Source organism: Drosophila albomicans, chromosome 3 (genome assembly GCF_009650485.2).
Source record: "Drosophila albomicans strain 15112-1751.03 chromosome 3, ASM965048v2, whole genome shotgun sequence".
Lineage (NCBI taxonomy): Eukaryota > Metazoa > Arthropoda > Insecta > Diptera > Drosophilidae > Drosophila > Drosophila albomicans.
The window spans coordinates 22,744,165-22,767,930 of NC_047629.2; the positions used below are offsets into that span (position 1 = coordinate 22,744,165).

The 23,766-nt window shown below is 40.4% G+C and overlaps 5 protein-coding genes and 1 long non-coding RNA gene across 7 annotated transcripts; 4 read left to right on the forward strand and 2 right to left on the reverse strand.

Moving 5' to 3' along the window:
- Positions 1–1,407: 1,407 nt before the first annotated feature.
- On the forward strand, positions 1,408–19,707 carry LOC117568383 (inositol-pentakisphosphate 2-kinase). 2 transcript variants are annotated; one of them, XM_052004186.1, is made up of 10 exons: positions 1,408–1,619; positions 10,123–10,700; positions 11,165–11,317; positions 12,037–12,137; positions 14,353–14,727; positions 14,831–14,889; positions 15,657–15,803; positions 17,144–17,801; positions 19,189–19,418; positions 19,492–19,707. In XM_052004186.1, exons 2-10 carry the CDS (start codon positions 10,415–10,417, stop codon positions 19,640–19,642), a joined length of 2,160 nt encoding a protein of 719 aa, XP_051860146.1. In that variant the 5' UTR covers positions 1,408–1,619; positions 10,123–10,414; the 3' UTR covers positions 19,643–19,707. The 2 variants fall into 2 exon arrangements, with proteins under 2 accessions (XP_051860146.1, XP_034104884.1); XM_034248993.2 differs by lacking the exons at positions 1,408–1,619; positions 10,123–10,700; positions 11,165–11,317; positions 12,037–12,137 and adding an exon at positions 13,809–13,826.
- On the forward strand, positions 4,451–5,269 carry LOC117566562 (carbonic anhydrase 1). Its single transcript, XM_034246104.2, has one exon. The coding sequence runs from the start codon at positions 4,451–4,453 to the stop codon at positions 5,267–5,269; it is 819 nt and encodes a 272-aa protein (XP_034101995.2).
- LOC117568387 (uncharacterized) lies at positions 5,854–6,427 on the reverse strand. The gene is made up of 2 exons (XR_004572139.2): positions 6,080–6,427; positions 5,854–6,022 (listed from the first exon to the last, which is right to left on the reverse strand). It is a non-coding gene; the product is annotated as an uncharacterized LOC117568387 (long non-coding RNA).
- LOC117568386 (daisho1) lies at positions 8,512–8,857 on the reverse strand. Its single transcript, XM_034248997.1, has 2 exons — positions 8,739–8,857; positions 8,512–8,622 (listed from the first exon to the last, which is right to left on the reverse strand). The coding sequence occupies exons 1-2, from the start codon at positions 8,812–8,814 to the stop codon at positions 8,570–8,572; spliced, it is 129 nt and encodes a 42-aa protein (XP_034104888.1). The 5' UTR covers positions 8,815–8,857; the 3' UTR covers positions 8,512–8,569.
- On the forward strand, positions 9,562–9,857 carry LOC117568385 (daisho2). Its single transcript, XM_034248996.2, has 2 exons — positions 9,562–9,675; positions 9,749–9,857. Exons 1-2 carry the CDS (start codon positions 9,609–9,611, stop codon positions 9,820–9,822), a joined length of 141 nt encoding a protein of 46 aa, XP_034104887.1. The 5' UTR covers positions 9,562–9,608; the 3' UTR covers positions 9,823–9,857.
- Positions 19,708–20,079: 372 nt separating the features above from the next.
- LOC117568384 (calcium and integrin-binding family member 2) lies at positions 20,080–23,766 on the forward strand. The gene is made up of 5 exons (XM_034248995.2): positions 20,080–20,484; positions 20,596–20,630; positions 20,892–21,034; positions 21,124–21,246; positions 23,033–23,766. The coding sequence occupies exons 1-5, from the start codon at positions 20,434–20,436 to the stop codon at positions 23,248–23,250; spliced, it is 570 nt and encodes a 189-aa protein (XP_034104886.1). The 5' UTR covers positions 20,080–20,433; the 3' UTR covers positions 23,251–23,766.

The following is a 23,766-nucleotide window of genomic DNA, read 5'->3' on the forward strand; positions in this document are numbered from 1 at the left end:
GAGTTTGGGAAGATGGAAAGTAACTGCAACTAGAGTGACTTCTTGGACGAAACTGAAAAAGTTTAGCATCAACTGTGCCTGAGGGCAGTCAGCCAGGCAGCCAGTCAGCCGGTCATCCGGCACTCAGACAGACTCGGTAAATACAAGTTATAATAATTTCTTTTCAATTTCCTCAAAGCAAATAGCAAACGATGATGATGACGTTGACAAAGATGATGAGGATGCGGATGCGGATTGAGCAGGAATTTGAAATGCAAGCAACGTGAGCCAGAGGATTAGATGCAGCAACAGAAGTCGAAGCAGGACTCGGACTAGGACAAATGCGAGTCCTTGGACGTCTTTGAATGTCTCAGAATGGGCCAAGATTTAACTCATTTTCTATGGCTGCTTTCGTCGCCAGTTTTCGAAAAATCTCTAGTGGAATTTTGCATAATTCCAAGCAAACAAGCAATTTGTAGACGTTTCAGCCATTTCAGTGACGGCTGTCAAGTGCAGGCCACTAGACAGCTACTTGCAACTTGCAACTTGCAACTCTGGACTCGTATTTGTAACTCGCATCCACAAGCACAATATAACTCTTGATATTATCGTCATGGCATTTATAACTTGGCCACCCCCGTTTAATTTGATTAAAATTCGAAATGAAAAACAAGCTTGACAGGCCAACCTCATCCGCTTTGGATGAGTCCTGGTGCTGGCCAAAGGATAACGATGCTTATGGCTTGGCATGCTGCTAAATACGAAGAAATAAATATGTTTTCGTTGCTAAAACGCCAAAAGCGCAAAACGTAATTAATAAAATGGTATTCTTAGCAATTATTTCTGAAATTGAAAATAAATGTTGACAGCGCACAGAAAGAAAGACAGTTGTCATTTGGCAGAACGATGTTATCAAATAATAAATACTACAAGAAGAAAAGCAATTGACGTGCTAAGATATCTTGAGAGCTGCTAGGGTTCAAAAATATCAAAGCTGCTTCAAGTCAAATTACAATTATAAAACATTTATGAAAGTATAGAAGGAAGTGTGCTCGACTTTGAGATACCCATCTTCTGTGAAACAAAACAGTAATTATCAAATCTATATACCGAATATATACTAAATTATACCGACAGTTGTATTAGGTAAAACTTAAAACAAAACAGTTCGGTTTATCATACCGATAATAAACCAAAATATACCGAAAACTATATTTGGTATTTTGATATACTATTATATTCAAAATATACCATAAAGTACAAAAAATTGTATTGTGAAATTAAGAAACTAAACTAATTTGTGGGTTGGAGATGCCTTCTTCAACCTTTTACATTTCCTGCTGGCCTAAACTTATAATTTGTGATGAATAAAGTATAGAAGAGTACTTCTGCTGCTTTCATCAACTTTCTATTAAGTTATGAGAACAAATTCATCTGTAATTGGGCAGCTTTGTAAATGTTTTCAAAATTCCATGCGTATCAGAATTAACAAAGTTTCGTCAGAGTGTAGAAATTATTTAGGAATCAACTCAAAGTGTATCGTGTATCGTGTATTGACCAGTCTTGTTATTAATCTTGTTAAAAATCTTTTACAAATTTTGTTTAAAAATAATTGTTGCCGCATCAGAATAAGGTCAAAGGTAAGTGCGCCAAACTATTTCGGTTCATGTACGCAAAAGTTTTGCGTACCGAGAAGTTGTAAAATGCAGCTGTTAAGTTGGCCAAGTTGGTTGTTGGCTTGTTGGTTGTCGGTTGCGATAAAAGCCAGACATTTTGCAGAGCATTTTGGCAGAAATAATTTGCTTGTTGCAAATGCAAAATAATATACAAGAGCTTGGCCAACAAATATAATAAATTCAATATTAAGTTGTGCCCGTGTCAACATTTCATGCAACCAAATAGGAAAAGAGAGGAGGGGACGAGGGGAAGAGGGAGATACACACTCTGTAATATTTGTGCTTTGCAAGTGAAAAGTTATCGCTAGGCAAACAGGCCAGGCAAAAAGGGGATTTTCGTTGGAAGCAGGAAACTTGATGCTAACCCTAGAGGCACACAGCCAAAAATAAGCGACTGCAACATCCCATTGCCCTCCCCCCGCTCTCCACGCTCTCCTGCTCTACAGTCCAAAGTCTGCGTGTGCTGCTGTTTATGACTTGCTTTGCCAGCCATAAATAAACTTACACTGGCAGGTAATCATTTTCCGTCCAACGCCCCCGCGTTGGCTTCTCCTCGCTCCTCCTCCTCCTCCTCCTCATCTGGCTCTTTGTGTGATTTTTTACTTCATTTTATGTGCGCGTGTGTGTGTGTGTGTATTACACGATGTGGTTTCAATTTAATTACTGTGCTGCACAGTAATATTGATGTTGGGCCCGCCAGCCAAAACCACCTGTTCGAACTTCGTAGCCAGCTCCTGTCAATTGCATGAGACGGTTGCGGCTTCTACAACACTTTCTACTTTCCACTTTCCACTTTCTCCGTACTTTATGCAGCTCGTGTGTAATTCTCATTAACCGCAACAAACAGTTAGCAAAGGCGCCTTCGGCTCTAGGCGAAGTCCAGCCAAAGGATTCGATTACTTGATGTGAAACAAAAGTTTCACAAATCATTAAATAAGCATGTGTGAATATTTCAGCTCAAATTAATTTAGTAATTTGCAATGCATTGCAGTTGAGCTTGAAATTCGATAATTTGGAAATTAATGATGCAAGCTATTAAATTTTGTAACGTGAATTGCAGTTTCTGACAGACAGTTGTTTAGCCTTCATCTGCTTCAATATTTAATGTATGTTTATTGACTAAGGTGAAAATCTTATTAGTGCATTGCACACCTTTTTTGACCCAATTCAAAACATAATTTCAGGCTTAATGTTGTACGAATACGATACATACATTTATTATAATTGCCATCACCAACAATATTTCTACTACTTTTCAGCTTTGAACTTAATCGGCTTGCGCTTTATGTTTTGGCTTAAGTATTAGCATACCCTGTGTACGTTATCTTTGCTTCCTTGGTTGACAATCTGGTATATATTTAGTACTCTATGGTATATTTTGAATAGAAGAGTTTATCAATATACCAAATATAGCTATCGGTATACTTCAGTATATATTCGTAATATTAATTTGGTATTAATTGCACTTAAATTTAATGACATCAAATTTAAATTGCATCTAATTTTAAGCTGTAGGTCTAAATATTTGCTAGTAATCAATATATTCAGCGTCCTTAGATTTAAAATTGCATATTCAAAGTAGTTTGCAACCAACAAAAACTCCAATCCAAAATTTTTTTGACTTCTTAATTTAATTGTACATTTCTTATCATAAATATAGATTATACAAATGGTATATATCCAAATATGATATCTTGCAGTTTATAAAATCAAGACAAAATAATAAAATAAGCATGCTCATTCCCCTTCGAGAACTTCATAGATTATCAAAGCATATGCAGGATACTTCAAAGTCGTGAACACTCGCTATTCTCTCCTGTTTTTCCACATAATTCAGCTTCTTTCGCTGGACTTTCATATGCAATTTATAAAGCACACTTGGCAAGTTGATTATTTTATAGACTCGCTTGTAAAGTCCCCAATGCAATTTCAGTTTTTGGTTTCACAACTTTTAATGGGCTTCGTGTAATACATTTTAGACTCAAACACACACACTCACACGAGTCACGTATAATTACATGGGAAAATATTTACATTTTAGCTTTGGCCCCATGGCTTTGGCCAAAAACGAATAGGCCATATAATAAGCAGGTACTATATAGGCGGCAGTCGAGAGTTGAGTCGAAGGTTCATGGGGGAGTTTCATGCAATATGACTATTTTATGAAGCACGCGTCGCAAACTTTGTCAGCAAGGATGCAGCAGGACTCTGTATTTGCTTTTGGTGTCATTTGCCTGTTGTGTGTTAGGTATTTATTTAAGTTTTCAGCCTGTTTCATGCTTTGTTGTCCTTTCATAAAATGCCCAGAACGCACATCGAATGCGGTGCCAGAGTATTTGGTTTTAGTTACGGCCAGCACAAGTCTCGAAATTCATGGCCCTAACTAAATGGCTCACTTCGGAGCCACAAACATGGCACGTCAATAACGGTGCTCAATCGCCTGCCTGCCTGCTTGCCTGGCTGCCTTGTTGTACCATTGTGTTGTTGTTGTGTTTGCCTTCATTGACCAGCACATTGCATTGGCCCGATGTAATCCTTTCACTCGATTGCAGTTGACAGCTTTGACCCACAAAAGCAGAGTTCTCGCAGCCAAACAGCTTACACTGAATGCTTGTTTGAATAGCAGTTAGCTAATTCCGTCAAAGGTTGCGCATTTGATGGGTTTCAATCAGCGTTTAAACTGTTTTGCATTAGCCGACTTGTGACGAATTAATAAACATATTTATTCACCTTCTTTCCCCTTAGCTGTGATCATCATGTTTTGCCATTTGTTGTCTCTGATTTGGAATGCGCTCATGTCGCCTATGATCCTGCTCATGGATTATGCCTACGAATCGAATTGCATAATGCTTCTGCTTAGCTTTTTCATGTCCCTGGCTCTCATACTGAACCTCAAGTCCGCCAGCATATTGTTAATGGACTTCTATCCGAGCAGTGTGAATGATTTTCTCCCGTCGCCCATCAACATCGATCGCCGTCTGGTCTTGGCAGTGGGTCGCGGGACACCGCTGATGTGGCGCAATTACGATGCAATGCCGCCGGCCATTATGCTGCTGAACAATGGCAGCACCGTGGTGATGCGCATCTCGTGCGCTCCACAGTGCAAACCACATCTTCGCGGTTCTCTATTGAATGACAATTATTATTTTGTGGAGGCCTCATTCAAATGGGGCGGCTCGGAGCATACAATTAGCTCACGGCGCTTTGCACTCGAGTTGCAAGTGCTGCATGCCAAAAATGCAGCCACGCCGCCATTTGAATATGTGACAATCTCATATTTATTTGTCATCACCCAGTGCAAGAATGAGTCCATGCAGCAAATTACCGAGAATCTGGATGCGCTTATCAACGCGGGTTCGGTTATCGAGGTGCCGCCATTTGATCTCTGCTCGCTGTTTTGGCCATTCGAGAATGACTACTACAGCTACAGTGGCACCTATCACAATGGCACCACCACACTGTCCACCCAGTGGCTAATCTGTGCGTCCATCTTTAATATAAGTGCCCCGCAAGTGGCGCAATTTGGCAAGCTCTGTAATCGCGATGGTTGTCGCATTGCTGGAAACTCACGTGCTCTGGTGCCGCTGGACAATCGACAAGTTCTATTAAATTAATTAATTATTAAATTTATTGTTTTTTTTTTTGTTTTTGTTTTTAATAAAGCTGTGTATGTCAACTATATTTTAACACAACTTTGGCAATAGGTAAAACATCAAACCTAAAGTGGATGAATTATGCAAAAAAAAATTTACATGGTTCTCGGCGTCCCAAAACAAAAATTATTTTAAAAAAGGTTAAGTAATTCACTTATTTTGTTTTGTTTTAATTCGATTTAAAGTTGTATTATACACGACTTTTCAAATATCGAAATCAACAAACTGAAACAAATCACACCCCACAAAATAATGTTGCATTCTTTTTGGCCTAGTAATAAAATATAAATTTAAAAGCGACTCTGCAGCAGCTAAACATTCAGAAACATTCGTTTTTTTGTTATCTCTAATAAAGATTATATGTAAGCTAGCACTCTGTGTGAGCTAGCAGTGTACGACTTCGGCAAAACGAACGAAAATGAAGAGCAAAACTGAAGCGCATAACATTTCTCAATAAAAAAAATGTTGCATACTTTTAGGCTGGAAATTTGGTTGAAACAAAAATATTTTCAGTACAACCACATTTTATTATATATTTCATCATTATTATTATTGAATTGCGAGTTTAATCCTGCATGCAAATTACTATGTACAAATTTTAGTCGAAAATTTCCAATTTTTTTTCAAACTTTTCAGCTTCAGCTCGTCTCTTGCATTATTAACCCGTATAGATGGTCTGGCTGTTGGGAGTTTGAATCAGCACCGTGCCCTTGGCTGTTGAAAGGTAAAGATTGTTGTAAAGGGATTCGAGAATGTCCTGTTTCTACTTACGTTCTGGAGCCGCACTAGCCATAGCCACAATCAGAGCCACGACAAATCCACAGATGCGTAAGAATTGCATTATTGTTGTCTAGACTGTATCGTTGTCTCTACGAATATATAACTGACTGGCAAAAGTCGTTGCTTTTATAGCAGAATCTCAAGTCGCTGCTCAAGCTCTATCTCTCTTTCTCTGACTGGGCTTTGCCCGGCGTAAAAACCCAATCAATTGAAATCTTGAAGATCTGCCTTGCAATTGGTCTGCAGTCAATTTCAATTCTATTTGCGTGATTTGCCAACTATCAAACACAGGTCAGGTCAGATGAGATGAGAGAGTACTCACAAGCATTTGACTGAGCCTGTTTGGCTGTCTGGGAATGCACTGAAGCACATAGTCAAAGTCTGTTAACATTCGATTTGAGGCAGACAAACAAAAGTAAGCACAAAAAAAAAAAAGGGGAAATGGAATACGAGAATACCTTTGCTTGCTTGATGAGTGCATTGGGGAATGCGGTTGAAGCCAGCAGCCAGAACTTTGGCATGTTGTGCTCAACTGGTTGAAATACTTTGACCGAGATAGACACGTAAAAATTAATTTCCAATAAACGCCCTCGAGGTTATCCGGCAAACCGAATGAATCCTGATTACAAGCAAAACCCTGCCATCATAACTCGAATGCGCCAACAACATTTGCTTTGATATCTCAACATGAAAGTAAGTCCCGGAGTCGAAGAGTCGGAGAGTCTGTGATTCCGTGACTGCCGACAAGTAGCCGTTGGCTCAAAATACTCCTGCGTAAACGTTGCAAATTCCTCGTACCAATGCTTTTGCGGTAGCCGCAGTCCAAACAATGCCAACAGTCAAGCTTCCCAGTTATTGAACCCGCACAATGCAGAGCGGGGTGGCAGGCGTAGAGAGATTGCACAACAACTGTTACCACATAAACAACGAGGGGGGAGAGACTAGAGGTGGGGTGGTGAAACATTGAAATTGTTGCTAGCCGGAATTTGCTGCAGTCGAAAATCAAAAGGATTAGCTGGAGATTGGGAACGAGTGCTGGGGCTGGCGTTGTGGCTGTGGCTGCGAATCCTCCTAAGAAATTGGCAGCCACTGGGCATTGTCCTCGCCATCGCCATCGTCGCCGTCGTCGTCGTCGCCGCAAAGTCGCCGCCAGTCATACGAGCTGTTAACCAGGCAACTTCTATTACAATTTATTTCAGGCGTAAAACCAGCCAAGGAAATATTTGCGGTAAAAGTTTAAAATAATTGTTGATGTAACGAACGTACAACTACAACGTGGTTGAGTTTGCTACCCCAAACTACCCCACGACAAGGGGGAGGTGAGGTGAGGGCGAGGGAAGTGTGCAACAATAGCTGCGGAACAAAAGCAAAGCTTTCCCTCTATCCAGCGGCAACAGCAGCAGGACAACCAAATAGTTTTGCGCTTTGGCAAATTGTTTAAAGTTTTGCTCTGTTTCGACGGGATCGTGCAAATATGAAGGCGGTCCCCGAGGCTTGAGGTCTGGTTATAAAGCCAGGCATAAGCGAAGAGAGTCCATCACGGCAACATTCATTATGGCCCAGTTATGTTACTTGGCCACAAACAACTCTCAACTATTCCCATAATTTTGCCAGACTTTAGTATGCATGTTACTACAAATTGTGTCTCGGGGCATTCCCAGATAATTCTATTATCAATACGCAAATGCAATTGCACTAATACTAAAGAGCTAAACGCCAATATTAATTAAATCGAACAACAACGTGAGCATTCAGCTGATAGCGTTGCTTTGTGGAAAACCTGTTCTCAGCATCACTTCTATTGATATACTACACAAATATGTAGATGCAATTGCGTATTGCCAATGCAAACTGTTGACGGTAGATGTGTAGGGGTTACACTACAAAATACCCTACATATTTAACAAAATGTTTATGGAAAGTGAGCAACAACTTCTCTTTCGTTATATTTATTAAAATAAAGTCTTCTGTAAATGTGTTTGTACCCAAATAATTATTAAAAAATATTCAAGTATGCATTTATAATAACCTTATAAATATACCTCGTATTAATGATATATTTAAAAATGATTCATTATCAGTTCTTTATGCGTAACTAGGCTACCTATTAGCCATAACCACCACAATTCATTTTCTATTAAGCTCATGTGCGCATTTCTATTATAATTGCAATTATATATTTAAATTATTTACAAATGAGAGCATCTGACAAACAAGCATCAAATCGCACTGTCAAGCTGATAAGCTTATGACTTTTTAAAGTCTTTCCTTTTACTGTTTGACACACTAAATTTCTAATATAAAAGAATTAATTAAAGCATTTTTCTCATTTTATAAACTCTCAGTCAATTCAATATTGATCTCCATTCTCTCCTCTCTCAGGCAGTATGAAAAATCTTTAAATCAAGAAGTACTCTAGCATATTTAGTTTGTTATTATAATCATTTTATTCAAAGAGGTTACATCATTGATCTTAATAAATTAGCCGGTGCGGATGTATTGAACATTGTCAGTCTGAACCAGAACAGTGCCAGCTGTAGAGTATACAAATAAAACATTGATGGGAAATTAATATAAATTTAATTGTCAACAAATCGTTAGAAAATTATAAATTTAATTGTCAACAAGAGCTTTCCTCTATAGTACTTACGTTGTGGAGCGGGCTCTGCGCTGGCGAAGGCAGCAAACATGGCCAGAAGAACGGCAGCAGCTTTGAAGAATTGCATATTGATTGATGTGGTTTGTATGATTGATACTAATGCTTAACTGAGTTCTGTGCGATCTTTTATAGTAGTTGGATTGCAGCAGCTAAAGGTGGGATTTTCCTATTGAGCTATTCCCAGGTTAAAGATCGATTAATTTGTGGCATGCACTCAGTGTCTCTTTAATCAGCACGTTTGTTTGTATTGCATTTAATCGGAATTACAAACCGGCTGGATTTTCTACGCATGCATGTAAATAGACTTTATCTTATTTGCATATTTGCTATATATGTTAATTGATTCTCAGTAAACGCATTAAATACTTTGTAATGAGGAGGGAGTGAAACTGATGGACTGTTATTAGGAACGCTTCTAAACTATGTGCTTGACAAACGGTTGAATGAATTTCCAAATTTATTCATAAAATATAATATTATAATTTTACTTTATTGACAAAATTTAAAAATAATTAAAATGAAAGATACCAATAGTAATCAATAAAAGATATATATATATAAAATTTGAGAGTTCAATATATTTTATTAATATATTCAAAATTTTGCAATTCGTGTAAGTATATCAAACAGCATACATATATTAGACAATTGACGTGTGAATTTGAAGCCATTGCAAAATGTAAACACAAGTGTAAGCTACAGTTATCAATGCTATCAAGGTCATGTAACTGGGTATTTTCTAAGACTCGATCAAGATTAGCTTGACTTGTGGAAATTCCAATTCAACGACTCGAGCTGCTATAAAAACGCTGCATGTGCAGCTTGCCAATTCATATCAAATACGTTCAGCTCGAATCAAACATGAACTGCCTGAAGATCTGTGGCTTTGTCTTTGCGCTGATTGCAGCTCTGTCTAGTGCTGACGCTGGTAATTACAATTAAAAAGAGCCAGCAAATGAAATAAGTATTTAATTGAATTAATCTCTTTACTCTTCAAACAGCTACACAAGTGCTACATGCTGGTGGCCATACGTTGATACAGACAGATAATTCACAATACATTCGCAAGAACTAAACCAACACCCAAATAAAGCAATTATAAGCATGTAACCAGACTTTCTTATTATTTGAATATGGCGGGTTATTTTCACAGGCAATTTATCGCTTGATCGGTTATCGACCAACCGCCACAACAGCTGGCAGCTGCTGCAGCTGCCCGTTTTAGTCACTCTAGTCACCCTGTGCCCGGCAACAAGCTGTGATCATTTCATAAATAAAATAATAAAATTTACAGCCTTAACAGATGTTGTTCCGTTGTGTAAATATTAAGCTGAGCCATATAAATAGTTATTATTTCATAAAAACTATTTTGCAGCCAGCGCAATTTGTTTGGCTTATGCGCAAAAGGGATTATCTTATCGCTTGTCTCAAAACACCCAAAGGACAACAATAACAGCAGCAGCAGCAGAGGCAGCCGCAACAGCAGCAACAGCAACACGAACTCGCCACAAAACCGCAATCGGCAAAATCATCAACAGTGGCGCGCCATTGGGCAAGCAGACAGTGCCAAGCTTTTGCGGATGCAGTCTCGCTCTCGTCCATGTCCGATGTTCGTGTCAGTTGGAATTTGACAACGCCAACGAACCGCAAACACCCGCGCAAAAGTCATGACAGCAATCGAGGCAACAACAACAAGAACAACAACAGCAGCAGCTGCAGCTAAGACTCTCAACTCGCTGCTGCAGTTGCCGGCGCAGATGGAGCTGAGCCAAATAGAGTTGATCTATCGGGCGGAGGGTAATGCAAATTTGGTGCTGGCGTTGCCGCAATTTAAAAAAGTTTTACGTTTGCCAAAAATGATATCCAACCGTCAGCAGAGCCACAACGTCGACTCCCAGGACAGTTGCCAGTCGAGGCCGGAAAAACAGCCCAACGTTTCCGACCCAACTAAAGGTTAGCACCATACACATACATATGTACATATACTATATATACAATATAAGAGCTGCTATGTTATTGTTGTTAGTTTCTCTTCTTTTTTTTTTGGACAGGAAATGGTTGCGTGCAACTTCAAACACCACAGCAACTACAGTTCCCAATCCCTATCCCAGCCACATCTTCATTGCCTGGCAAAAAGTAGAAGCAAAAGCAAGAGCTGAGCTCCTCTGGCGTTGGCCAATTTGTGTATTGTGCCATGCTTATTGCCCGCTTGGCTGCCTTTTACTCTTACTTTGTGCTAGCTTCTCTTCCATCTATGTACGTATGTATGTATGTGTAAGATGAGTATGTGAATGTGTTTGTGGCTGTGGCAAGAGTCTGTAACTGTTTTTGTGGCTGGGTGTGCATCTTTTTGGCCATTGCATCAAATGTGTTTATTTCATTTATCTTATTTCTTTTGCGTTTTCCCTCTTTTCTAGCTGGCGTCTTGACAATGCCGGATTTTATGGCTTATATCGAGATAATGCGCCGTCTATTAGGAAATGAGTTTGTCTGCGAACCGGATATTGTTGCCATACCCAAGCAAAGCGATAGATTCTGGATAAACGAGCACATACGCGCCCACAGGCCGGGTGAGTTCATCTTCATCTTCATCGGGGATTGTCGGGAGTGACTTTATGCCATGACTTTGCCATTGTTGCAAGCATTTTTGTGGTCTACACTTTGTATTTCTTCTTTTTTTTTTTGTGCTGATCAGCTGCTGCAACATTGCCTTGGCCTTTACCACGCCAACGTTTGGCCATTGGCCACATTCCAAAAGCCTTTTAACCGCCACAGCAATCAATCATAAAAGAGCATTTTAGCCGCTCTTTTATTCTCTATCTCTTTCTATTTATATCGTAGTTTCACTTTGCTCCAGTTTCCAGTTTCTAAATTGTACATCAAAATGTGCTGCATGTGCACATGGGACTGATTAGTGGCAGTGTTGCAAGCGTGGCACCAGAGCCACAACCAGGACCAGAGCCAGAGCCGTAGCCAATAGTCGCAGCAATATATCAAAATTCGGTTTATGTTGCCTGCAAAGTTGTGGCAAGTTGTGCGCGGGCTGCGACATCGGACGTCTACCTCGATAGAGCGAGCGTTTGACTAGCAACAGGCTGCAGGCTGCTGTTCGACGCTCGCTGTTGGCTGCTGGCTCGTGGCTGCTGGCTGCACCTTGTCCTGGGCCCTGCCACAATTTATCATTGCCAGTCGCTAACCCAGAGGCATCTATATATCAATAAACGAACGGGGCTGCTCCTCGACTGCTCTGCTGCACTTTACATTTATGTTTGGTTCTTTCCACTTGCAGTTGCGCGCCTGGATAAGGAATTTGTGGGGCCATTCGGTCTGATGTTGCCAGATGTGACCCAATTGCCTGCCACATTCGATGTTTTACTTGCCAATTTGCAGGTGAGTTGCCTGCCTGCCTCCTCCTTCCTTCCGTCCACCCGCCGTATTTGGGACGCGACTCAAATATATTGTATATTTTGTACAAGAACAATATTGGCATTTTTTCGGCCATATGCAATGGCCCTTCGATTCAGCGGTTTATATCCGCCCCCGTCCAACAAAACAACAACAACAACAGCAACAACTACAAAATATGTTTGTTTCTATGTGGATGTGGATGGAGCCAAAGCTCTAAACCAGAAGCCAAGCCCTGGTCATGGGACGACACGGAACACGGACATGGACATGGACGTGGACGTGAACGTGGAAGCTAAGGCAACATAAATCAACGGTTCTTTGTTTTGAATTAAAGTGGGCAACAGTGTAAACACATTGTTGTTGCTATTGCTATTGCGATTTGTTATTGTTGTTGCTATTGCTGCAGCCATTGTTCCTTTTGTTGTGGTTGTTATTGCCGCTGTTTGCTGTTGTTGTTGCCATTGTTGTTGCTGTGGCTAGCAGCCACTGGAAGTGGAAGCTACAAACCTTGCCTGAACCCGATGGCCGTTTCGGTTTGTGCGGTTATAAAAGACGCCGAAATTGCTTTGAAAGTGCCGCCAAAGCCACTAGTTCAACATATCCTGTAATATCCACTGAACAACATAAAAACGGGTAGTTTAACGCATATGGTCTTAAAATTGACAAGATGGAAGAAGTATTTAGTATGTGATTATGAACAGTGTCACGGATTGGTTGATACTTCTTAGTGTTTTTCAACTGCATGAGTTTGATATAAAAACACATTCGAATTATTTTAAATTCTTATATGACTATAGCGAGTTTTAAGAATTTGTTATAAAAATGAGAAAAGTTAATGTACTTAAAACACGTCTTCATCAAAACAATCAAAAAATATATGTTACTGAACAAGATGTCTATTTATGTACATATATTCTTTCTAATTTGCTTTTTTTTCTCAGAATAATTCCATATGTTTCTCAATAAATTCTATTTATTATCTAAACTGTGTGCTCTGGTTTTGAATTTTACTATTGTTTTATTAGTTCTTCATATTTGAAAAGTTCAAGTTTAATTTCCCTAAAATTTGTATGCTAACATGTGCACTGTTTAGTTAATAATTAACTCAATGACTTCTATATTAATTACTCGACAAAATGTTATATTAATTTACTATCACAGCGTGCCATGAATTTAATTAATTTGTTTATTTAAAATGCAGTAAATTAGTCGATGTTTTGTTTGTGAAGAACTGAGTAGCGACATCTAGCGTGCAGTGTCTGTTCTTCTAGTTTTGCAACAAGCGCACGGTAGATGGCGCTGACTTAACTCTAGCAGACACAGGATATCTTTGTAGTCGGGAAAGAGACGCGCTTTTCGTTGATGCTGTGCGGACTCTTCGAATTCAGCCTCGTCGCGATGGTTATATATTCAATTTATGGCTTTGGTGCCAAAGCATTGACCGAAATAAAATTGCAAGTGGAGAGAAAAAAGAATAGTTACGGCGCCATAACTAACGCCATATTGTGTGCTGGACAGGATATGACTATGAGTCGGCAAACTAGAAGCGCTACAGGAGTGGGGCGGAGGGTTATGAGAGGGGAAACAGGCAAAGTGCCGCTTTTAATTGTGGCTTTAAATGTTAATTTTCAATTTCAAGTTGGGAGAAAAAGGCGAATGCGATGAAAACGTGTGAGTAAGCAATTGTGTGAAGTGTGTGTGTGTGTGTGGAGTATGAGTATTTGAGTGTGTATGTGAATGTCCAGCTCCATAACTCATCATACAATCAGCGCGGCAAACAACAACTTTTGTTTTATGTCACAGCAACAACAACAACGACAACAAGCTGGACAATGGCAGGCAGTTACAGTTCATGTTCGTGCTCTGGCTGCGATAACCTGGTCCAGGTCCTGGACCTTGTGCTAGTCCTTGTCCAGGACCCCCAATGCTTGTCGCTTTTTTATGTGTATTTTGTGTGTGTGTGTTTTTCGTATATTTTTTGCTGTGCCGCAACAACTTCACTTTGCTTGTTGTTGGCACTTTCAAGTCAAAATGGCGTCAACGCTGACGCTGCCCCCTCACGTGCTCCACTTGCCACACCTGCCACATGCGCTTAACGTGCAGCAAGCAAGGGCAACAATGAAAGAGAGAGGCAGAGAGCAAAGAGAAAAGAAAAACAAACGAAACGAGAGAATAAGCCAAACGAAATAATTTGTAGGCAAAGGACATGAACACGGACATGAATGCCGACATCTGCAACGAGTCCAACGAGTTCAGCACCCGCGCAGCCAGCTCGAGTTCCAGCAAACGGAGTGCGGATGATGGAGGGGGAGGTGGAGGGACGGAGGGAATCAGCCGTCTGGGCGATACATATGCCATCGAAATAAAACCGAAACAAGGCTGGCTGCAGTTGGCAAGTGATGTCAGCGATTTATTTGATTTAATGCCAACGGGCGCAAAGACAATGGACACGACCTCCGACGTTGCGACGAGCTGCAATCGGACCAACTTGCTGGCATCGGGTGGAGAACGGTTAACAGAGTTAACCCCAGACAAGTGCAGGTGTCGCTATTGCAGCATGCAGCACCTAAAGGTGAGTGCGAGTGTCCGTCTTTGTCTCACTCTCTTATTGCCACATTGTTGTTATTTGATTTACAAACATTTTGACTCACACTATGGCTTCCTCCTTTTTGCAGTTGCAAACTGGCAAAATCAAACGATTGGGAGAATATTGTCCAATGGAGCTATTTTCTGGGTGAGTTTTAAGTTTTCAATCGGTTTGCTGCTATTCAGGTGCTGCTGCTGCTACTGTTTGGACACGCCTTTAAGTCATAAATTTCAATCTGCTCCATTTGCGTGTCCTGTCGTGCTTCATAATTCCAACACTTTCTGTTCGGCCTGCCACTGCTCCAACTCCAACTCCAACTCCGAGCAGCTGTGGCTTCTGCCTACCTGCTAGCACTTGGATGGAATTTCTGCCGTGTGCCATATTTCCGGGCCAAGCCTTTAAAAACACGACTGCGGCCAGAGAACAGGACAGCGAGGACATCATTCTGCTTCAGCTTTTGGTTCTCGTTGGGTTCCCGCGGCTCATTCGTTTATTTGTGGCCCGCTGTTTCAAGTCATGCGTGCATCCGTGCACGAAATTCAATTTGCTTGTGCTTTCATTCCGGTTTACCGCCTGCTTCGGCTGCTTCCACTTTCATTTCTTTTCCGACACCCTGCAACGTTCTTGTCTAGGCGCGCACTAGCGCCACCTAGCGTACGCTACAGTGTTCTCTCCACAGGGTATTTATTCGCCATGCCGTCTCATTCACGGCTTTTGCAATGTTCTGGCCAAAAATTGTGGACCGCTTTTTTGTAGCGACAGCCTCCATTTGTAGCATACAGATATATCGCGCATATACATTTATGTTTTAATAGTGTTATTTTTTTACACACACATACATATACTCGTATTTATTGATATTCTTTTTTCACTGGTTTTCTTTGTTCCTCTCGTGTTTGTGTGTTTTTTTTTAGTACACCCGGTCGCATGGTCAATGCCTTGAATGCACTTTTCGCCTGCCCGCAAAATAATTTACGTGTATTTCAGCGCGGCAATTTAATTTATGGCGATCACGCGAATTCGATTTCCTGTGATGAGCTGCACACTCGCGTTTTTCCTGGGTAAGTGCAAATTAATCCCCCCCCTCCTGTTATTGCTTTGCCTCCGCTGCGCTCTCTTTCGAAATGAATTTAAACGCATAGCTGATCAGATGAAAGGAAATTCTTTAGCAAATATGTTATGCGATTAACCACATTATGCGACTAATAGTACATTTCATTTAACTTTTCTGGATTTTAAATTAATGAAAGAGAACTTTAGATTCCTGAATATGGATCTGCTTTGAGTTTAAAAAGTGTATTTGTGTATTAACAGTTTTTTTTTATTAATAATTCAATTTTTAAGTCATTTTCGTAAATAGCTAAGAAATGCTCCTTTTTAAATTATTAAAGTGGGGTTTAGATTTATAGGTCTTAATCTGCTTCTTGTTAAATAAGTTTCTCTATATACATACTTTATTGACTACATTTTTTGCATTTCAAACTAAATTTAATACTCTCAATAAATAATTTTATTTTCACACATTGCAAAGTCCCAAATATAAAGTTATTGCACCTGAAAGTGAATGCAAAAGACTTGCAAATAGTTTTTATTATTTGCCAAAAGAAATAAAATTTCAAATTGAATAAAACGAGACTTTGTCTTTTAAATTCGAGAAATTGTTTGGGTAGCAAAAATTAATTCAGTTAGTTGTAAATATTATATGAATATGCTCAGCTTATCTCTCGTATTCAATAATAAACGACTCTTGGGTTCAGGTGTGCTCAGAAAACTTATTGAAAGCTAACAAAATAAGTATATGCGACATAAATTTGGAACGCAACCATAACAATTGCAGGAGAATCCATAAAGGAATAGACAGAGAAATAGAATGAGAAGAGATTGGATGGGTGAAAGAAAGAGCAAAAGCAAGCGAAAGAGAGAGAGAGATAGAGAGAGAAATCGGGAAACCAATTGTTCAACACGCAAATATTCAATAAATAATGCAAGCAACAGCCAAACACAAATTCTCGAATGCCAAACCGCTAACATTGCCATTTTCTTTTTCTTTTTGCGCTTTCTTTTATGTTTTGTTCACTCATTTCAACACCTTTGCACAACACAACGTTGACAACAACAACAACGACAACAACAACATTGGCGTAACTGGCACACAAAATTGGAATGTGCATTGAAAATGCTAACAAAACGAAATTTTGGACAAAAACTTTCTCTGCAACCTCACACACCGCCAATCGCCATTGCCATCGCCTCGACATCGACATCGCCATCGACATCGCAATGGCAATCCCAATGCCATACCCATTGACCATTTCCCCATTTTGCCATTTGCCATTTCCCATTTGGGCTCCCTCAATGCCAACGCCAACGCCATGGCCATAAAATCACTGAAATTCTCCAGTGAAATTATGGCGCTTATAAAACATTTGCTGGTCGCCTGCCTGCTCAGGGAATACGGCAACAACACGAATGAGATGGATCAACAACAACAACAACAGCAACCAGAAGAAGGAGGTGCTGCAGTTGGGTGTGGCATGAAGACAAAAGCAACAGAAACTACTACAGAAAGTGGCGCGACTAATGTTGATGCTGCTGTTGCCACTGCGTGGCACGAACATGAGACGGAGACGCGGGGACAACAACAGCTGGCAGGAATAGTTGAGTTTGTCAAAGCTGTTGCTGCTGGTCAGCCACAGCAAGAGCAACAGCAGCAGCAGCAGCAACGGCGATGCTCGACAAGAGCAGCTGCTGAAAAAGCGACCCAAAGGTACACAAAGCGTAGCCGAACAGCAACATCAACAGCAACAACAACATCGACAGCAGCAACGTGCTGTGAAAGCACAACCAGGTTGTCAACGAATGTGGCAATGGCAGCAACTCGAACGGAAACGGAAACACTGCCAACTGCGACATCGCCACCAACGACGACAACGATGATGATGGCGACTCCGACTCCGAATCCGAATAAAACTCGAGCACAGATCAACAAAGCGGAAATATTTCACTTACCAAAAAATTGTGTGCTGCAAAAAATTTTGCATTTACAATTGCTGGTAAAGGTAAGTAAAGAACTTGCTCTTCCTCTTGCTCTTGCTTTTGCTGGCTTGGCTGGCTATCAACCATTCTCCCAGTCTTCGAGTCTCTCAAAGTCTTCTTTTTGGCTCTGTGTCGTCATCTCCCTTTTGTTGTTTATTTTTATCGAGGCAAAGGCGAAGGGAAACTCTCCCAAAACTCTCACTGTTATCCTTTTTCCCTTTTCTTCTCGCTCTTTTGGTTTGTTTCTTTTCTTTTTTGCATTTGATGGCCATCAGTTGATTCTGTTTTCCATTTTCAATTTTAATACACTTTGCTCTGCGAGTACTACAATATTGTTGTGGCCACTGTCGCGCTTTGAAGCAGCTGTCGAAATATCGTTGATACAGTTGCTATTTGGAGTCACTGCATTTAGCAGAGTAGAGTTAGATGTTGCTTTTGCTTTTTTACTAAATTGACTAATGCCAAAAGTTTGAAATTTAATTGTTGTTACAGATTCATTTGTAAAAAAGTTGTGTTTAGAAAATATCATCTTGCACTTCTTATTTATGCTAAACCTTCTATCCAATGCAGAGACCACAAATAAAATAAATCTTTTAAAATTCTCTTAGAAAGAAATGAATTTCAGAATATTCATATATTATATATATCATATGCATATAATTTGTGCTAAATGTTTATATTTAACAATTATTCATCGAAATTTTAACTTCAATATCTAATAGAGAAAACTTAGACTTAATCTACAGATTTATATTTCTACAAATCGTTTGATCAAGCTTAGTTAATAATGAAAATAGTTCATGTACTACAAGAATATCATATTCATATAATGGTATGAATAAATATTAAAACCCGACATTAGTTCATATAATTCATATGTCGGAAATATTTTATTTATTTATTATGTAATTTTTATATTTGTCAATTTAAAGAAAATTCATTTAGCTACGTTAGCTACGATTACAAAATCGTGTTCAGGACATAAGAGTATATAATTTTCGTCTAGCTATAGTTGTATATTCTTTCTTGAGATTTCTTTATTTTTTGATGCCACACAAAGGCAACTACATTGAGCTACCTGGTTGATGTTTCAACAATGCTTCAAGTGAGTGCCTCGTGCTAAAAGCTAAAAAGGAATGAAATTGAAAGGGCAGCTAAACGGCAAACCGGCAAGCGAAGAGTGTCCCCGCCAGCTAGCCAGATAGCTGACTTTGCTATTGGTCAAAAGTGCTGGTGGGATGCGGTGTTGTGGTGCTGTGGTGCAGTGGGGATTTGCACTGGACGCGCTCACTTGGATGGCAGCCAAGTGGCTGGGCACTTTTCTGTGTGTGCTATAAGATTGGACTGCTGTCTGACTGACTGTTTGTCTGACGCTAAAGTTTAGCAAACCGTTTTTCTTGGCAATTTCAGAGGCATTTTCATTACATGTGGCAAACGGGGCAGGCTCAACATGCCACGCCCAGCTATGCGGCATTGCGAGCGCTGCTTAGTCGCTGTCAGCAGGAGCCGGCTTTGGCTTTGGCTTTAGATAATGTGGATCAGCTGGCGGCAGAGGAGGCTTACATGTTGGGCGCCACGGCGCTTGACTGCTCCATAATGTTGACATTTCAGGAAATTCGCTGCCAGCCCAGGCACAACAGGTAAACACACACACACACTCGAACACACTCACATGCACACTAGCTAATCAGTGTTTTATCTTTTTGTTTGCAGCTTATTGCAGCCTTGGCTCGTCACGCTGCAGGGACGTCAATTTCTCACCAAGCTGAGTGTGCTGGATCTCGATCCCAAACCGGATAGTCACTTTCACAAGTTCGTAAAGCAGATGCGGGAAATTGAAAAGTGCTGCCGAGCATTAAATTAATTAATAAACTCGATGGGAAAAACTGCAAAACTAGAGCAGCAGCAACAACAATAAATACAATAACAACAACAACAAACTGTGTTACACTTTTTTTTTGTTCAAGTTGTTGTGTGTAGTCTGGGTTTTTACTCTTTGGCTTGTTTGTGTGCAAAGTGCGTGTTGGTTGCTGTGTTGGTTTTTTAGCTAATTCGCCGCACCTCTAAAAGCGTTTTTGCCGCTCGTCTTTTTGGTGTCCAACAGCGGCAAACAGACCGCGCACACAGACACACACACACACCCAACAGGCGTGGGTGAATCAAACGAAAGTAAGGCAAAAATGAACAGCGAAAAAAAAGAGGAAAGCGAATGAGAACGAGAGGCAAACTGACACACCGTGAACACTCCTTAATTAATTTCCATGCGAATGTGGTCAGGACAAGCTGGAGCCACACGCTGCCGCTGCCGCAAAGGCGCCGCAGGATATGTCAGTCGCACTAAGCTCAAAACTGAACCTGGGCAGGTCTGTGCTGGCCTGGCACAGTTCTGGGCCACGGCCATGCTGTGAGCTCTCTCAACTGTGAGCGCTGGGCTGCCTAAGCAAAGTCAGACGACGCCGTGTGTTTTGTTTTGCCAGTCGCTCAGCGCTTTGCCAGTCGGAAGGCAGCAGTTGTTGGACGAGTTTGCTTTTGGCGTGGAGCGTGTAGTGTGTAGCGTTGTATACGCCTGGAGCCTGCTAGCTGGGAAACGGAATCGAAGCTGAATGTCGAGTTGAAGCTAAACCTACTGCATAAACAAACACAATTGGATAAGCAATGGGCAACAAAGTTGTGACATTCACCGAACAGCAATTGGATGACTATCAGGTGCGTTCTCTTTCGCTCGCTCTTAAGTTGGCTAAACTTTCACTTTTTAAATTTCAATTCAATTTCATGTGGTTGCTGCTCCTTAAATATAATGCAAAAAAACACAAAAAGGATTGCACGTTCTTTACACGCAAAGAGATACTGCGGTAAGCATATGCTACGCCACGGGGCGTATACGTAATATTTTTTGCTGCTACGTTATTTAATATAATAAGCAAAAGCAAAACTATTTTCTTTTCATATGAGCGAAAACGTTGTGTTGTGTTGAGCTGAGCTGAGTTGAGTTGAATTGGCGCCTTTGTTTGCCGCATCCTTTTGTTTAGGCACTCAGCAAAGCACACACACATATATTATACAGACAAAGCCTTTCATCAAGTGCTGTGTGTTCTCTCTCTGCTTGTTCGCAGCGTGCATAAACGCTTTCGTGAGCTGCGTCCGGATTTGGTGCCACGCCAAATGACCGAGGGTCAAACCTCGAGTGTCAAGGTTCCACGCGAATGCATTGAGAAGATGCCCGAGTTGCGTGAGAATCCATTTCGACGACGTATCTGTAAGTACAACAACAACAACAACAACTGAGATTCATAAGCAAAACGTTTCTTATATTATTTGGCAACGCCTCCTGCTGCTGCTGACCAGGCGAGGCATTCTCACGCGATGGCCAGGGCAATTTATCCTTTGAGGACTTCTTGGATGCCCTCTCCGTGTTTAGCGAGCAAGCACCCCGAGATATTAAAGTCTTTTACGCATTCAAAATTTATGGTAAGTTCTGGCAATGATTTTACCTAATACCCTGCAGCTCAAAGTAAATGAGCGAGGCTTTATGCAGAAATAGATTATAATAGAAATAGAAATACATGGCTATTTGTATATCAGAATTCCTAATTTTAGTTTCTTTGTTTTCATTTCATTTATTAAACAGTTATAATTTAACTTGCACTTTAGTAAACGCAGAAGTTGGGCTCAGGGAACTCCACACTGGCGCCATCTAGCGGTCGTAGGGTATCTTAGAATCGCGTCGTTTCAATTGCAGCACTTTTACTTGTTGTTTGCTTCGCTTGCTTGTTGTTGCGTTGCACGTTTTTGGCCAGAATTTTCCCGGTTTTGTTTATGCATTTGCATTGTTGTTGCTGCCCCGTTTTGTCGTTGTTGTGCCTTTTGTGTCTTTGGCATTTACATGGAACGCAATGCCATTTGCCATTTGCCGCGAATTGTGAGTCGTGGCTCAGTAATTTGTGGCCCAGGTCCAAGCCCAAGCCAGAGCCCAAGCTATTGCCGCCAGGCAGGCAGTCAGTACAGGACAACTGGTTGTTGTTGTTGGTATTGTTGTTGGTGGCACAGTTTTGGTGCCACACAGTTTGCTGCCACAGTTCAAGGACAGTCATAAATTCTAATAAGCATTTTAATTGAAATTTAAATTAGAATCTGCAAAAATGTCGCGCTTTCTCTCTCTCTCTATCTCTGCAATCCCCCCTTTTCCATTTTCCTTCTTCGCCTGGGTCTGTGCACACAAATTGATTTGAGTACATTTGGGATTTACGACTCTGCGAGCAAATAAATAAATATACTTCGTGTGCTTGCAATGGCAATTAAATGAATATTCATAGTGCGACTCCATTCAGTTGTGTTTGATACGGTTAGCAAATCAAATGGAATCCCTAACCGAGTTCAAATTGTATTAAAGAAGAGCGACACATTCAATTGAATTGTTTAAGCTGTTGCTTCTGCTTTTGTTTAATAAAACAATTGAGCGCTTAGTAGAAAGTTTATTGTCGCTTACCTCAACGATTTGATGCGATGAAATCTGTCGGTTGAAAGTGCATTTAATAGCCGACAATCGTTTCTTTTGTTGAAACTATTTAGTTATTACGACAATTGATTGATGACAATGATTTATTAATGCCGCATTTACTTAAAATTCAACAGACTTAAGGTTTGTTATGGTATTTAATAATAATAGTAATAAATCTAGGAATTTATTGGCTATTCTATGATTAACTGTAATATTTGCACAACTGTTTTACTTCGATAACAGTATTTAAATTGCTGCAATTGTCTGTTTCAACATTAAATTTTCTGTTTGTAATATTACTTTTGAAGCTTGGCATTTCTGCAGTTAAGTCCTGCTACGTTATTCGTTTTTCAATTCTACGATAATATTTTGAGATGTGAACATAACGCTGGCACTTTGTCTCAATGTGCTTTATTAGATTGTCACAAATTGAAGCATGCAACGCAGACAACGAGCACATGCGATTATGCACACACACACACACACACACACACACACACACACATAGTAAACACACACAGAACTAGAGTTATATATAAGAATATAGCCCGTAACTTAGTTTTGCACACATCAGTTGACTCTTATGCATGAACATGTCAACTTTGATAATGCGACACACACACACACACACTTCTTCGCACAACTGCATTTGCATAGGTGTGTGTGTGTATGTGTCTCTCTCTCTCTCTCTCTCTCTCTCTTTCTCTGTACATGTGTTGTGACTAGTACTTATGCATGTCTGTCATGACTTTGCAGATTTCGATCAAGACGGCTTCATTGGGCACGCTGACCTCATGTCCTGCCTGACGACAATGACCAAAAACGAGCTGAGCCCGGAGGAGCACCAGCAGATTGCTGACAAGGTAATCGAGGAAGCCGACGTCGATGGCGATGGCAAGCTATCAATTCTGGAGTTCGAGCATGTTATCCTCCGTGCCCCCGACTTTCTCTCCACATTCCACATACGAATCTAAACGAGGGAGAAAGAGCAGCAAAAACTTCTTCTTCATCTTCGTTTGCTGCATATTTAAGTACTTTGTGTGTAGTTTTATTATTGAATTGCTGTTACTGCTGCCACAGCTACACAGCTACATAGCTACTTGTGCAACCTGCAACTGTGTGGCTGCTGCCACATCACATAAAAATGCCATCAGTGTGATTAAGTCTGACCAATTGTCCTGACAATGTGCATGTCAAATGTCACCATAGCAAACGAGCAGCAGCAAAACGTTATAAAATTTATAAGCTTCATGTACTCATGTATTCATACACACACACACACATCTGAGTAGCTATGTGTGTGTGTGTGTCACAACCTATGCCCAACAAAAATGTTAAATATGATCGACAATAGGCTGAAAGTATGTGAAAATACCCTGCAATCAGTGGTCAGCTTAAAGCTGCCTTCAAAATAATACCCCTTAATCAACAGCAGCTATATTGTTGGGTTTATGTATTGTGTAGTAATGTTTACTAAAAAACTGCTTAAT

What these genes read in the sequence shown, in the direction of transcription:
- LOC117566562 (XM_034246104.2), top strand. Translation starts at nt 4,451, where the DNA reads ATGTCGCCTATGATCCTGCTCATGGATTATGCCTACGAATCGAATTGC.
- LOC117568384 (XM_034248995.2), top strand. Translation starts at nt 20,434, where the DNA reads ATGGGCAACAAAGTTGTGACATTCACCGAACAGCAATTGGATGACTAT. An exon ending in AGCAATTGGATGACTATCAG is followed by an intron (nt 20,485 to 20,595) that starts GTGCGTTCTCTT and finishes AAACACAAAAAG; the next exon opens with GATTGCACGTTCTTTACACG. An exon ending in TTACGCATTCAAAATTTATG is followed by an intron (nt 21,247 to 23,032) that starts GTAAGTTCTGGC and finishes ATGACTTTGCAG; the next exon opens with ATTTCGATCAAGACGGCTTC.
- LOC117568385 (XM_034248996.2), top strand. Translation starts at nt 9,609, where the DNA reads ATGAACTGCCTGAAGATCTGTGGCTTTGTCTTTGCGCTGATTGCAGCT. An exon ending in TCTGTCTAGTGCTGACGCTG is followed by an intron (nt 9,676 to 9,748) that starts GTAATTACAATT and finishes CTCTTCAAACAG; the next exon opens with CTACACAAGTGCTACATGCT.
- LOC117568386 (XM_034248997.1), bottom strand. Translation starts at nt 8,814, where the DNA reads ATGCAATTCTTCAAAGCTGCTGCCGTTCTTCTGGCCATGTTTGCTGCC. An exon ending in CGCAGAGCCCGCTCCACAAC is followed by an intron (nt 8,623 to 8,738) that starts GTAAGTACTATA and finishes TATACTCTACAG; the next exon opens with CTGGCACTGTTCTGGTTCAG.
- LOC117568383 (XM_052004186.1), top strand. Translation starts at nt 10,415, where the DNA reads ATGACAGCAATCGAGGCAACAACAACAAGAACAACAACAGCAGCAGCT. An exon ending in CCAATGGAGCTATTTTCTGG is followed by an intron (nt 14,890 to 15,656) that starts GTGAGTTTTAAG and finishes GTTTTTTTTTAG; the next exon opens with TACACCCGGTCGCATGGTCA. An exon ending in ATTTACAATTGCTGGTAAAG is followed by an intron (nt 17,802 to 19,188) that starts GTAAGTAAAGAA and finishes TGGCAATTTCAG; the next exon opens with AGGCATTTTCATTACATGTG.